The 15,880-nt window shown below is 39.6% G+C and overlaps 1 protein-coding gene across 3 annotated transcripts in view; it reads right to left on the bottom strand.

The window, feature by feature from the left end:
- NLN (neurolysin) overlaps window positions 1–15,880 on the bottom strand; it is a 95,185-nt gene that overhangs the window by 39,955 nt on the left and 39,350 nt on the right. For all 3 annotated transcript variants that reach the window (XM_081518237.1, XM_081518238.1, XM_081518239.1), the window contains 3 exons: window positions 4,964–5,071; window positions 3,277–3,379; window positions 2,273–2,433 (listed from right to left, as the gene is read on the bottom strand). In XM_081518237.1, coding sequence (XP_081374363.1) covers window positions 2,273–2,433; window positions 3,277–3,379; window positions 4,964–5,071 — 372 coding nt within the window. The remainder of the gene's footprint in view (window positions 1–2,272; window positions 2,434–3,276; window positions 3,380–4,963; window positions 5,072–15,880) is intronic.

Genomic DNA, 15,880 nt, shown 5'->3' with positions numbered 1-15,880 from the left:
TGAAATTTCTGGGTAATTATAGATCTCTGTCTTGATAGCTGTGGACTGAAAGTGAGACCAATGACCTTGAAGCTACATTCTAAGGACAGCAGAGCTGTCTTCCAGCTCTGGACCACTCACCTCTGTACTGTTAGTTGCAAGAGATATAAACCTTAAAAAAAAAGTGTAGCAAAATACACCCAACACAAAATATACCATTTAAGCCACTTTTTAAGTGTACAATTCATGGCACCAATTACATTTATACTGTTGTGCAACCATTACCACTATCTGTTTCTAAAACATTTCTAAATAGAAACTTGGTAACAATAATTTCCCAGTCTCCCTGGCCCCTGGTATCCACTAACCCTCTCTGAAGAAAAATAATTTTTATCTTATTTGAGTCACTGTGCTTTTGGTTGACTTTGTACATCGGTTTAACCTATACCCTAACACCCACAGAGACTAAATATAGGAAGAGAGTGCTGCTATAACAGAAATGAAAAACCTACAGGAACGGAAGGTGAGGACACAGATGCTGTCAAGTAGGAAGTTGGTAATACTCAGTATACCATAGATAACATTTGTTAAAAAACTATTGCTCACCATAACTTGGAAAGCAAGCCAGTCACCTACCAAGTCTTAGCTCTGAGGGGATTGTTTGGGAAAACTAACAATGTTGGTGTATGTTTGTTGGTATGTGCTGCTTTTGGAAAGATTACACAAGAGAGATGAGCTTAAGTGAGAACTGGTCAGTTTGCAAAGACAGAGGGAAAAGAGTTCTGCTAAGAGAATTCTGCCCGCAGCCCCTGATCTGGGGCGTCAGATGACTGGAAAGACAATTGCTCTGTCCTCCTGACACCAGTAGAAAAGACTGGCACTCGGCACTATTGAACTGTGATTAGCGTTGAGGATGCTGCCTTCCTCCTCAAGTCTACGGTTTCAGAGGGCCCTGAAGCAGACGCCATTAAAGGGAGGACCAGAGGATGGACACCACAGAGAAGCCTGCATATGAGAAAACACCTGGAAGGTTTGGATATTGTTGTTTTAACACGAATCTGGTTGTGAGCAAACAGAAAAGAAACCTATTAAGTTTCTGAGGGCATTTTATTTCCAAAGATAAGTAAGCCTGGCCTACAAAAATACCCCTCAGACTTCAAACTGGCCCCAGTAGGAATGTGTACCAGTAGCTGCCAAGGATACGGTCATGGGGGATAATGGACAAGAAAGAATTCCCTGCAGGCAAAACCAGGGGCCACCACAGACAACTGCTAAAGGAATTCTTGCTAGAAAGGAGACCCAAGTAAGTCCAACGGGCGATCCCGGGAAACTTCACAGAGCTCGGAATCCCTCGAGTTTCTGCCAGACTGTTCCTGAGAATTGGTATGGGCCTGCTACGTTTCTCACTCTTTCCTTTTTCAAATGGGAGTCTTTAGTGTGGGTTTCTGTTCCTATTCAACCACTGGGTGTGTGCGTGTGTTGGAGGTGAGCAGGCCAGGCAAGTGTTCCACCCTTTCAGAGGTGGCCAGGTCATGAGAAGCTGTAACTGGGGAGGACTGTGTGCCGCTCAGAGATTCTGGTCTTTGAGCTAAAGGCAGTTAATTGGTTGGGATCTGACATACGGTCAATGGTTTCTGTGTGGGGGAAAGAAAAAAGGGAACTCGTGATTATTTGGATAGCCGGAGAGACAGACTGTGGTGGAGCTGGCTAGCTGACTCTAGAATTCATTTCTAATTCTTCCTTTTTTCCTTTCAGTAATAGAGTGCCCTTAGCTGACCAAATGGCTATCAACTGAAGATTCTATTTCCCGGCCTCCTCTGCAGTTGGATACAGTTATATGATGGAATTCAGGTCAATGGAATGTGAACAGAGTTGACGTATGTCATTTTCAGGTCTTCTTCTTAAAGATGTTTGCTCCGTGTTTTACTTTCCCACTTCCCAACAGGCTTGAAAATGGTGACACACTGGCCTTAGAAGTCACTTATTGACGAGCGTTATTCCACCAGCCCTGGACTGCTGACTTGGAAGAAGAATACGACCATTAGTTTCTTTAACCCATTCTGTCTGTATTAGAACAGCTGAACCTATGGCCACACCAAGAAGGTTGCCAAAAAACAAGCCAAAAGCTAAGTCTTGTAAGTCTGAGGATTTAGGAGGCATGACCTTCACACAAACATGTTTACATGGAGAAATCGGAATCCACTTCTGAGCTAACTTCAACACTGGTGAACAGAGCAAACCCTTTTCTTAACATCTTCTGCAAAAACAAAAGAAAGGCAAACGTTTATAATACCTCTTTGCATCTTGTATTAAAAGCCATTTCCATCTTCCTTCTGGTTTCAGGTATACAACATTTCTTCATGACAGGAAAATAGTGTGGATATTTTAAAGTAATTTTATACTTGTCACCATCTGTCTTTTCTAAACTGTTAATGAAATCATCAGGAAGAGCACCTGCAAAAAATCATTTTCTCACACATCAATTTTTCCACTCATGATTGGTTTATTTAGCACTGGCATGGTGCCTTTAGAAGAAGCTCCAGGGATTTTGTGGAGTAATTGAAATTCAAGTAAAATAATGACAATCCTTATAATATTGTTTTGATGTTACTGGAATGGAGTGGCAGTTAGAGGTCAGGTGGCCTGGGAGACGGTAATTCAAAATATAAACAGGCCTCAATGCACTTGTACAGATGGCATTTTGATGAAGAACAGGCAAAATTAAGCCCCACCCCCCACCCCCGCCCCGCACAAATCCGTAACAAATAAGAAAAGGCTAGTTTAAGTTACAGGGGCTTCCTGGTGCCTCAATGATAAAGAATCTGCCTGCTAATGCAGGAGATGTGGGTTTGATTCCTGGGTTGGGGAGATCCACTGGAGAAAGAAATGGCAACCCACTCCAGTATTCTTGCCTGGAAAATCCTATGGATGAAGCAGCCTGGTGGGCTACAGTACATGGAGTTGCAAAAGACTCAGACACGACTCAGTGACTAAACACCAGTTTAGGTTACAATGCAGAGGCCACTGTGAGGCAAAACATTGTCAAAGCTGTTAAACACCAGCACGAGCTGTCAAGCAAGATTATAAAATTTCTTCTAGACTGTCTGTAAAAACAGTATATATTTTTGTAAGCCTAAAAGTTAGGTGTGGTTTGCTTGTGCTTTTTCTACAAGGGGTGGTGGGTTCTGCAGAAGGTACATTTTTTAAAGAATTCTTTTAACTTTGATTTGGTAAACTGTGGGGTGACATTATTTATCTAAATTATAGACTTATTTTAAAAAAACAACAAAGTTTTACCAAGTTCAGCCTTGGAAAATACAAGGAAGGTATCATCCTCATTGAGGTTTTTGTTAAAGTCAATACATAGCTCACTCATTCTCTTCTTCATTGCTTTAATTTCCTGAAACAAAGATATAAATACAGGACAATGACGATAACAATAAAATGCAACTTTCATCAGTCAAGGAAGCTTCACTTTTATATGAAGACTAGGTTCTGTACCCAGCCCTCAGGAAGTACTTTCTTAGAGATGTGCTTGATAACACAGTTTTCTGCAATTTTCTACATTGTGTCCATGAGAACCTGTATGTAATATGTACAGGAAGGTAATCCTGGTAATGTGTTAGAAATCAGCCATAAATTTGTAAGAACTAAATATATTCAGGAGGTATAGTGAAAGCAGAGTCTGGCACATGGTACATATACAGTAAGTAGCTGCTGAGTAAATGAATTTGATAGCTTATTGATAATGAACACTTTTAATCTTTTCCAATCCAAAATTTTAATTTAGTAAATCAGTATTGGGTACTGAAGTAAATGAAGCGGTAAGAACCGAGTAATTAATTCCATGGTTCCTTAGGAAAACAGGCTATGTTTTAGTTTCATACAGCTTTTGCAAATAAAGGTGATTTATGGGCCATAACATTTGCTTAAGAAGTACTAGGTGTGTGTGTGGGGGGGAGTACTAGGTGGGAGATCAAAGAAAGCAATAGGAAGGAAATCACAAGAAAACACATGAGATAATTTATTAACCCGTCCCACTCTTCTAAAAATTCTAGATTATAGGGGACTTCCCTGGTGGTCCAGTGGCTAAGACTCTGAGCTCCCAATGCAGGGGACCTGGGTTCGATTCCTGGTCAGGGAACTAGCTCCCATATGCCACAACTAAGGCCCAGCACAACCAAATAAATATTAAAAAAAAAAAAAAAAGTCTAGATTATAAAACTTATATAAACCACAAAATTCTCAAAGCGTGCTTCTCACCAATAGTATCAACATCACCTGGGAACTTGTTAGAAATGCCCACTCTGGAGACCCACACCATACCTGCTGAAGCACAAACTCTCAAGAGGCGGGGTCATGTATAATCAGAGCTTTAACAAGCCCTCCGGCTAATTCGGATGCACACTAAATTTGAGACTGCTGGCTTAACACACACTGTGCAGTGTTCTCCTATCCTGAAGAAGGAGTTAATTCTGTAGCTGAGCTTCTGAACCTGGAAGATCTCACTAGGTATTAGACAAAGGAGAATGTTTGAGAAGCTAATCTCTCCATTTTTAAGGTGCATATATTACTCATAGAGGGTTTCATTCCAAAATGCTGGTTTTAAAACTTTCCATCATAAGGATTCTATTACCAGTGCCCTATCTCTGTACGCATAAAGGAATGGCAATACAAGTTGACTATTAAGATCTGAACTAGCTATCAGAGGATGTACAGCAGAATGGGGGAAGATAAACCTGGCACACACAAAACAGTAAAATCCACAAAGAATTAAAGAACAATTAAGTTATCAGCTGTTTGACAGTCAAAACGAGGTTAATAGGGGTTGTGGAACTGAAAATCATTGGCTACCAAATACATTGTAAATTGATTTGTATTATAAGTTATTTCCCACATTACAAACACGTATTTCCCAATTTCCTTTTTGTTGTATTTTCAAAAATGTATTCTTTTGTTTTCTAATAAAAAGAAACAAACTCACATTTTGTACTTGTTCTGGAAGATGGAGCCCATTCCTTTTTCCCATTTTAACTGATTTTTCCAAGTATCGTCTGGCTTCAGGCTTTATCTTTTCCAGATCACAGGTTTCCTGAAATTAAGTAGTGTGACAACTTCTTTCATTTCTGTTACAACAGTGCATGGGTAAATTATAAACTACGAGGCCAGAGTAAAATTTATTCATCATCTCTGGTGGGCTGTGAAAGCACACAGGTGATTATGAGGCAGCCCTTTTGGAAAACCTAAGTTCTTTTATGCTTTAGTGAGCTTCTGCTCATTTAAAACAGAAAAAATGAAATAAAAAGCTAACCAGAATTTCCCTGCCTTGCATCAGAATCAAGTGTGCTGTACCACTTGAAAATGTGATAATAGGAATATTTGCATAATCTCATTCTGAGCGTTCTTTATGACTGAGTGGTCTTTTTCACAAAACATCTTTCTTATCACAAAGCATCTGGACTTAATTTTCTATCGTTTGCTAACCTGGTTCCACTTGAGAGGCAAGAATAGAAATAATGGGCAAATTCCGCACAAATGGAAGGTAGGACTCTTTTGCCAACATACCAAACAGGGACAGCTGGATAGAACACCAGCAAAAGGCTTCCAGCGCTTCAAAAATGCCTCACTATCATTTGGCAAGAAAGATCAAGGGACCACGACAAGCTGCATATGAACAAGTATCTGGGGAAAATGAGCTAACATAGCACAAAGAGGAGGGGAGCTAGACAACGCCTGTGAACCTGCATATGCGGCAATGCACGCAACACTCACTATAAAGGACCAAGGGCCCTGAGAAAGAGCGGAAAACCCCCTGGCCACAGCAAGGTAACAAACACACCAGATGTTTCTTTAAAACAGGCGGCAGAATATACATGGCACATCTGGATGGCTGGTTAGTTTCTGGTCCCTGGGAGGAAAGAGGCTCCAGACAGATTCAGCAGGTGCAAAGGCTCCAGTGTGGTTGAGAGCTGATGAGGGCCTTCGGTCTGTAGAGCCTTAGCACCCTCTCAGCTTCAGAGACCAAAGAGGGTTGCATTCTCTCTCCCTGAAAGACTTGGGCTATTCACCTCAAGCTTTGTATTTTCCCACCTAATCACGTCTTTAAAATGCTCAGCTTTAGAGCCTGTGTGTTAGACTGTTGATAAAGAGTTCTTGCTGCAACATGTCTGTAATTTTTTACATTCTGTTGCAGCAGGTAAACAGAGCTGTACTTTAACTGAGGGTACGATTGGGGGTGGCCAAAAAGTTCGTTCGGGTTTCCCTGTGAGATGGTATGAATCCAATCCAATCCAATCCTTGGCCAATCCAATACTTAATACAGTAATTTGTATCTCACTTTGCCTACCAAAGAGTACTTTGTGCCACAGTACTAAAGTACTTATTATGCATACATTACTCACAGTTTCCTTTGAGTTTATTCTCTGTGGAGGCAGAGAACAGTTAGATTTCTTTTTCCACAATAATCCTTTCTGTGTCCCTGGAGAATTTCTGAGCATGTTGGCATGAGTGGAGGTGGAGCCCTCTCAACTGGTATAGGCACACACTGGGATGCCAGCAGCAGGTGGCTCAGGGGCAAGACACCTGGAACGGCTAGGGAGATAGCTGAGCTGGGGGCTGATTCCCTCAGAGACGGCCAGTAGTTCAAATTACAGTGTTCATACAGATTTTTGATGAACGTGGGCTGGCTGAAGCTGGCTTTAACAGCGCCAGGAAGTCTGTCCTGAGATGTGGGGCATGGCAACAAGAGTCCCCAGACAGGATGACACTATGGGTTGTAAGGCTAGGGAGAATCTAGGCGGTAGCTGTGTGCAGTGGGAGAGAGGAAAAAACAATCCCTGGTGAGAAGGGCCTGGCAAGGGCCAGGTACACTGTGAAGAACCCAAGGGGACAGGCTGAGATCCGGGGCAGAGGGCCTTCCCATCTGGGCAGTGGCCAAGACAGAAGCAAGACACAGAGCTGGGCAGCCACATGGGTTCTCAGGTTCCTGGCATTCACCTGGTCACAGGTGGCCCTGAGCTTAGGACAGAGGCTCATCACAGGCCTCGCCAGCAGATGTAAGCAGACTTCTTCCTCTCCTCCTGTGCTTGATCAGGAGGTGCCCTCACACTCAGACGGCTGGACTGGACATATCTGGTGGTTTCAGGGTGCTATCTCAGAGAGCCTGGAAGGGCCCTCAGTACAGTAAACTCAAACTCCAGGTCTAAATTAGGTAACTACTTCCAAATAGGTAACCCACGAGTCAACAGGTAGAAGGATGTTTTGCGAAAAATCAGTTCTGAATTAGGTATAATTAAAAATGACCAAACCACAAGTACTGAAATATTTGGCTTGCCACAAAAATGACATTTAACAAAAGTCTGATTCGATTATAACCAGACACCCTTTGCCTTTCAGACTCTGAGGTCCTGGGAAATTTCCAGACGTCTCTGGTAGGAGTAAAGCACGTCTAAAATGTGCTTCGAAAGCACATTCCTATCCTAAAGCTGATCATAATAATATTCTCCCTTATAATCTCCAGGCAAGGTCAGAATTACTGCCCAAGGATTTTCTAAAGGGAATCAGCCAACACTTCTAGACAGCTCTGATCCAGTTGTATCTTCCTTCTTGAAAAAGAATTTAATCTCCTTGAACTTGAACCAGGTCTCAGGCCTCTTTGGTGTGGGCAGGCAGGGGCTAAAGTTCTCTGAAGTCATTTTCAAATTTATATAATCTGACAGCAGGAGATCTTGCTTTATTATTTAAAATTTTTTTAATTTTATATTGGAGTATAGCAAATTAACAATGTTGTAATAGTTTCGGGTGGTTAGCAAAGGGAGTCAGCCATATATACACATGTATCCATTCTCAGGGGATCTTATTTTAAACTCTGTGGTAACAAGATTTAGTTTTCCCCAACTTCCTCCTGTAACTAAGAACTTTTATATATAAGTATGAGCACATAAACACACATACTCTTACATGTATGCTTTTGGGCTTCCTTGGTGGCTCAGTGGTAAAGAATCTGCCTGCCAATGTAGGAGACACAGGTTTGATCCCTTGGTCAGGAAGATCCCCTGGAAAAGGAAATGGAAATCCACTCCAGTATTCCTGTGAATACTGGAAATCCCTGTGAAATCCCATGGACAGAGGAGCCGGGTGGGCTTACAGTCCATGGGGTTGCAAAAGAGTCAGATAAGACTTGACTTAACTAAATAATAAAATACTCACTTCACAGACAAGAAAACTGAGGTTAAACGATTTCCTCAATATCCCATAGCTGATTAGCTGTATAAGTGGGGATAGAAATAAATTCTTCTGTATTTGCTGTATCTTTCCCTTTCTTCTACTTTTCATTTTGGTTTCTTTATTCAATCACTTTTACTTGCTGTCTTGGGGAAGCAAGGGAAACAGTGAGAGACTTAATTTATATGGGCTCCAAAATCACTGCAGATGGTGACTGCAGCCATGAAATTAAAAGATGCTTGCTCCTTGGAACGGAAGCTATGACCAACCTAGACAGCATATTAAAAAGCAGAGACATTATTTTGCCAACAAAGGTCTGTATGTCAAAAGTCAAAGCTGTGGTTTTTCCAGTAGTCATGTATGGATGTGAGAGTTGAACCATAAAGAAAGCTGAGTGCCAAAGAATTGCTTTTGCACTGTGGTGTTGGAGAAGACTCTTGAGAGTCCCTTGGACAGTAAGGAGATCCAACCAGTCCATCCTAAAGGAGATCAGTCCTGGGTGTTCACTGGAAGGACTGATGCTGAAGCTGAAGCTCCAATGCTTTGGCCACCTCATGAGAAGAGTTGACTCATTGGAAAAGACCCTAATGCTGGGAAGGATTGAGGGCAGGAGGAGAAGAGGACGACAGAGGATGAGATGGCTGGATGGCATCAGTGACTCAATGGACATGGGTTTGGGTAGACTCTAGGAGTTGGTGATGGACAGGGAAGCCTGGCATATTGCAGTCCATGGGGTTGCAAAGAGTCGGACAGGACTGAGCAACTGAACTGAACTGATACTTACTGTCAGGTTTTTGTCCTTCTATGGTGAGGAGGGCATTCTCAGGCAGCTGCCTGAACTCTGGGCAGGAGGACTGCAGAAAGGCCTGCTTGCTGACTCCTATATATTGTCACAAGAGTCTGCTTTTGTGTGGGCCACAGGCAGAGTGAGAAACCGCACTACATGAGGACACATTTTAACTGGGACTAGTTCTGTTCTATTGAACATCATTTATGGAGCTCCAATTAATGTCAGGCACTAGGGCAACAAGACAGACTATCTCCTTGAAGCTCTTTAAGTCCCACAGAGGAAGCAAAGATACATTAGCAAACAATGTTAATCTGCAGTGAGTGAAAAAGAGAGGTGAGTACTTAGGAAGCACAACAGGACATTGGGCTAATGGGGAAACTAGGGCAAGGAAGTTGATGCTTTATATTGGATCTATTGACTTTCAAGAGTCTGACAAAGGTACAAGTTTCAATAGTATTATGACCAATGCCCAGACTTGTACATTTCAAAATCAAGAAGGCATGGTAAGCAGAGGGAATTACCATTGCCATGTTGAACTTTGGGCTGAGCTTTTTCTCTTTAAAACATTTATTTGTATGTGTGCTCTTTTCTTTTTTTTTTTTAAATCATGGTTTTAAGATACTGGTTCTTGTATTTTAATTTGGAACCAAGTGCCCACAGCTGGAAGATCACATAATGCTTTAAAACATCTATACTTAATCCTGTGACCTATTCATTTATACTGTAACATTAAAACGTTCTTGTTGAAATCATTAATTGGCTAAAATGAACTGGCAAGACCAAGCCCAAAGCTCTGAAAAAAATATAAATAATATTACAATAGATAATTGCATTTATCAACTTAGCTTGCATAATTCACTTAATTTCACTAAAGAATTCTTTTCCTGTACTTCTTACTCAGCAGGCCACTATAATAAAATATTATATGCCTAGAGACATTGCACATTTTTCTCTCCAATGTGGCTTTTTTGATCTTTGCAGGCTTTTTAGCCAATGGCTGAGAAGCCTTTGTCAAGACAGGGAAACACTAAGACATGAAACCATAGTCACTGGCTTTTGATATTTGGACATTTTGTAGCTAAAGGAATGTGTTCATTTTTTTCTTCTGATAGATATAAGGATACATTAAATGTTATATTTCAATGTAATATCTGAAATTTACAAATGATTATAACTACATATATATTATTAAAACAAATTAAATCCACCCTTAAACTTATGAAACAGAATATTAAAACACTGCTGCCTTTATCTATGAAACAGGTAACCACTCTCTTAAATTTTGTGTTAAATACTTTCTTCTAGTTTTACCACTTATGTTTACATTGTTTGGATCTGCCCCAGCGGCTCAGCAGTAAAGAATCTTCCTGCAATGCTGGAGACTTAGGTTTGATTCCCAGGTCAGGAAGATCCCCTGGAGAAGGAAATGGCAACCCACTCCAGTATTCGTGCCTGGGAAATCCCATGGACAGAGGAGCCTGGCAGGCTACAGTCCCTGGGGTCACAAAAGTATCAGTCGCAACTTAGGGACTACACACTAAAATCCCACTAAATACATTGTTTACTTTTGCTCCTTTTGGCCTTTTAAAATGATATCTTGTTGTATGCAGTGTTATATAGTTTCTTTTTTTCATTTGTTGTTATTAAGATTTCCCTCTGCCTCTAGAAAAGGCAGAGGAACCAGAGATCAAATTGCCAACATCTGCTGGATCATTGAAAAAGCAAGAGAGTTCCAGAAAAACATCTATTTCTGCTTTATTGACTATGCCAAAGCCTTTGACTGTGTGGATCACAATAAACTGTGGAAAATTCTGAAAGAGATGGGCATACCAGACCACCTGACCTGCCTCTTGAGAAACCTGTATGCAGGTCAGGAAGCAACAGTTAGAACTGGACATGGAACAACAGACTGGTTCCAAATAGGAAAAGGAGTACGTCAAGGCTGTATATTGTCACCCTGCTTATTTAACTTATATGCAGAATACATCATGAGAAACGCTGGGCTGGAGGAAGCACAAGCTGGAATCAAGATTGCCGGAGAAATATCAATAACCTCAGATATGCAGATGACACCACCCCTTGGCAGAAAACAAAGAAGAACTAAAGAGCCTCTTGATGAAAGTGAAAGAGGAGAGTGAAAAAGTTGGCTTAAAACTCAACATTCAGAAAACTAAGATCATGGCATCTGGTCCCATCACTTCATGGCAAACAGATGGGGAAACAGTAGAAACAGTGAGAGACTTTATTTTTTTGGGCTCCAAAATCACTGCAGATGGTGACTGCAGCCATGAAATTAAGACGATTGCTTCTTGGAAGAAAAGTTATGACCAACCTAGACAGCATATTAAAAAGCAGAGACATTACTTTGTCAACAAAGGTCCATCTAGCCAAGGCTATGGTTTTTCCAGTAGTCATGTATGGATGTGCGAGTTGGACTATAAAGAAGGCTGAGCACTAAAGAATGGATGCTTTTGAACTGTAGTGTTGGAGAAGACTCTTGAGAGTCCCTTGGACTGCAAGGAGATTCAACCAGTGCATCCTAAAGGAAATCAGTCCTGAATATTCATTGGAAGGACTGATGCTAAAGCTGAAACTCCAATACTTTGGCCACCTGATTCGAAGAACTGACTCATTTGAAAAGACCCTGATGTTGGGAAAGATTGAAGGCAGGAGGAGAGGGGGATGACAGAGGATGAGATGGTTGGATGGCATCACCGACTCGATGGACAAGAGTTTGGGTAAACTCCAGGAGTTGGTGATGGACAGGGAGGCCTGGCGTGTTGCAGTCCATGGGGTCACAAAGAGTCAGATACAACTGAGGGATTGAACTGGAATGAACTGAACTGAAGATTTAGTCATGCTGATGTATGTTGCTGTAGTTTATTTCCTTCACCTACTATAAAACATTCTATTGTAAATATACTACAGTGTATTGACCCATTTTCCTTCTGATGGAAATCTGAGTTGTTTCAGTGTTTTGTTATTATAGATAATGTTGTTATGAATACATGTTCAATTTCACCTGTGGACAAGTGCAAACATATTTTTAGGTAAATGCTGAAGTGGAGATGGGGAGGGTACGGTATGTTACAGAGAATGTACGATCCAACTTCATAGGATTAGATTTTTTTCTGAATTAGTTATTACTATTAAAAATCAATTTACACACTTACTAGCAGTGCACAAATATTCCCATTGATTCCTATCTGCACAGATACTTGGCATTGTCAGACATTCATTTTTGTCAATCTAGTCAGTGAAGAATCTTACTGCAGTCTTTATTTGAACTTCCCTAACTTAATGAGGTTAAACATTTTTTTCATGTTTAATTGCCATTTATGTTTCATCTGAACTACCTTTCATGTTATCTGCTCATTTTTCTATTGGGATGTGTGTCTTTTTTACTGATTAGAGTATCACTTTATATATCCTAGGTACTAATGGTTTGCTAGTTTCATGTTTTGCAAATTAATTTTTTTAGTATTTGAGTTTTTGGTTTTCTTTTGTATTAGTGTCTTTTCACTTTATTAATAGAAGTTCTTTATTTTAACGTAATCATGTTTATCAGACTTATAGTTAGCAGTTTTGGTGTCTTTTTTTAAGAAATACTTCCCGGCTCAGATGTCATAAGGGTTTATTTCCATATAAACCACCAGAAGCTTTAAAGTTTAGCTTTTTAAGACTTTAATCCATTAGGGATTGTTTTTCATTTGGTTGTGAGGAAGCCATACGGTATTTTTTGCCCCACATGGATAGCCCATGTCCTTGCATCAATTACCGAAGGCCTGCTTTTTTTAATTTGTCACCATTTCTCACTCTAGATTGAGGAACATTACTAAATATTTACTGTACTTTGTACCAGGCACTCTGCCAAAGATGCAAAATAAAATCAAATCTGACACCTTTTTCCCTTGAGGGCTTTAACATAAAGTCTACATGACTTCTGGCAAGTATTTACCAACCACTTCCATGACTTGGAGAAGAAATGGCAATCCATTCCAGTATTCTTGCCTGGGAAATCCCATGGAAGAGGAGCCTGGTCGGCTACAGTCCATGGGGTCGCAAAGAGTCGGACATGACTGAAAGACTAACACTTTCACTTTCTTTCCATGACTCTTGGAAAGTTACCATTTCTGAGCCCTAGTTTCTCTACTTATAAAAAGGGATACTTCACAAGATTGGTATGAGAGTTAAACTAGATAAACTATATTGCTATATAACTGTAAAGTAGCATTACTAGCCACGCTTGGGAAGGAAGTAGGAAGACTACAGCACACTGGTTAGTCTCATGCCCTGCTATGATTTCATCCACCCATTTAGTCAACAAATTGCTTATTTTAAAGGTTTTGAAACAAGACTGTGAATCAGATGATACTCCCTAGACTGTAATGTGGGGTCCCTTGAATCCGGGAGATTGTCATGACTAGTCAGTCAACATGCTGTTGCAGAGGTGATGCTATGTGACTTCTGAGACAGGCCATAAAATGCAATGCAGCTTCCGTGTAGACCACTGTAACATCCGTGCTGAAGCCCTCTGTCTCCAGGAAAAGAAGGCCTACTGCAGACGCTGCCATGCTGGGAGGAAGTCCAAATGAGCCCACACAGAGACCCTACATGGAAGTGCCCTACGGGGACACGAAGATAGAGATATCTGCCTAGTCCACCTGCTCCAGTCACCACGGCCTGAAATCACACGCAGGACTCCAAGCCAGGGCTGCTCAGCTGACACTTCCCTGAATTCCTGCCCGATACAAACTATGAGCGAAGATAAAATGACTGTTACTATTTTTAGTCACTAAGTTTTAAAGTTACATGTTGTACATCGACAGGTAACTAGAATGCTTACTTGGCTCAGATTTTGCATTTAGGAACTGTGGAAAAAAGTAATTTCATGCTTCTATTCATCAATCTTAAGGGAAAAATAACACAGGAGCTAAAATAACGTTTTATACCTAACTAAGATAATACATTTGATTATTGGCTACATTGGTGGTACCTTGAGATTATTATTTAGAGCACCCTCGTTCAGGTAGAGTAAGCCCGAAATTGATGACTGCACATAAATTTAAAATCCTATTACTCAGTCTAATGAAGGCTTTATGTATTGTATCATGGTTGCTCTATTTTTACTTAGAGGAAAGTTAAAGGAAAAAATAAACAGAAGATTTAGATACATCTAACTCTGTTAGGTATGAATGGTGTGAGATTTACCATCTATTCAAGCATCCAACTCTAGCAAAGAACTGAAACTGATAGTTCTAGATTTTTAAAAATACCAACTGAAAAATATTACTATTTGTTAAGGTAGGTATTTAAATTCACCAAATAAGCTCCAGTACATAAACAAGCACAACAGTTATTTTTTTTATTATTCGGATGTAGCCTTAACATTGTAAATGCCCCTAAAAATGTTCACACAATAATCCACACATATGAGAATAAACTCCTGTGGAAAGAGGAAAGATTATGGAACTTAATCTGAAACTACTGTAAATTATATAATAAAACCCTGAAGTGAATGAGCTCAAATAGATGAACAAATCTGATGAATGCACTGGTGTTGGTGAGGTCCCTTGCAGTTGCTAGGCTATGGCCACAATTTGTTCCCAAATTTAGTGGCATCAGAGGCCAATACATACAAAATATAAAAGTTTAACAAAGAAATCTAAAGTGACAAACCTCCCAGATCTTGATAATATTTATAAGAAATCAGACAAGGTGGCAAAGTAACAAAAACAGTAGACTCAATAACATTAAGATTGCAATACCTTTTTGAGGCTAGAAAATTCCAAATGAGAACTCAGAAGTCAGGGTAAAAAAATACTTAATCAAAGAAAACTAGAAATACTAGGGAAAATTTCTGTATTACATATATAATATCCAGATAGAAAAGAAATTAGATTATTCTGGGATCAAATAAAAATAGGAAACTATAAGGGCCATGATTTAAATTGTATAGAATAACAACTGGAGTCAAAAGTTGAAAAGACAACAATTTAGTAAAAATTAGTCATAGAGTTATTTTATGTTATTTTTAAAGTGCCAAAGATGAACAATTATGAATCATCATAGATAAACACAAATTAAGGGTGAAAAATGTCTGACATGAAAAAATAGCATATATGTCTTACATGTCTAAATAAATTTTTGATTACACATGCCACAGTGAGTTACAAATAAAACATTTGAAATAAAACGGCTTTTTATTTCAATTCTTGTCATAATTTGCTAAAAAGAAAACAATCTTAGAGATTTTGCATATGCAACATGCAAAATTAACAAAAATGCCTAGGATTGTAAAACCTTGGTTGTTTTCCAAACAAACTGCTGAGAACCATGAAAATAAAAATTCAAAGCAAAGACATGATGAAAATGCTAGGAAGCAAATCAACATTGGTGATGAAAAGAGTTAAAACACTCAAGGCAGACCCACCTAGAGATTTCATAATCCGTAATTTCTGTGAGTCCTGAGAAATGTAAGAATGACAGAGAGGAATGTCTCCAGCATGCAGAATCAAACAGTAAGTCATCAGTTTTATGGCCAAAACCACACGATTATTTATAGACAACTCAACTCCATTTGAGCTGCAAATTTTTTAAAATTCAAAGAAGTTTTTTCAGTAAACTATTAAAGTTCATGAAAGGTAAAAAGTCTTTGATTTATAGATGTACACTCTTTTATTATACTTGGTCTTAAAAATTTTTACTGAATGTAATTAGTAGCTCAACATAAACCTAAGTGGCATAATATAACACTATGCTGTGCCCTCTATTATAATAATTAGAAACAAAATCTAGGCACATTCAAATACTTTTTTATCATTGGTCAAAGGCTTTTATGTCTTTATTGTTGGTTTTTTTCCTGTTAAAGGAATTATAAGATCATTT

The sequence above is a fragment of the Giraffa tippelskirchi genome, chromosome 8 (assembly GCF_054371585.1).
Source record: "Giraffa tippelskirchi isolate mGirTip1 chromosome 8, T2T-mGirTip1v1.2.pri, whole genome shotgun sequence".
In the NCBI taxonomy this organism is placed as follows: domain Eukaryota; kingdom Metazoa; phylum Chordata; class Mammalia; order Artiodactyla; family Giraffidae; genus Giraffa; species Giraffa tippelskirchi.
This window is presented reverse-complemented; position numbering and strand designations above follow the sequence as displayed.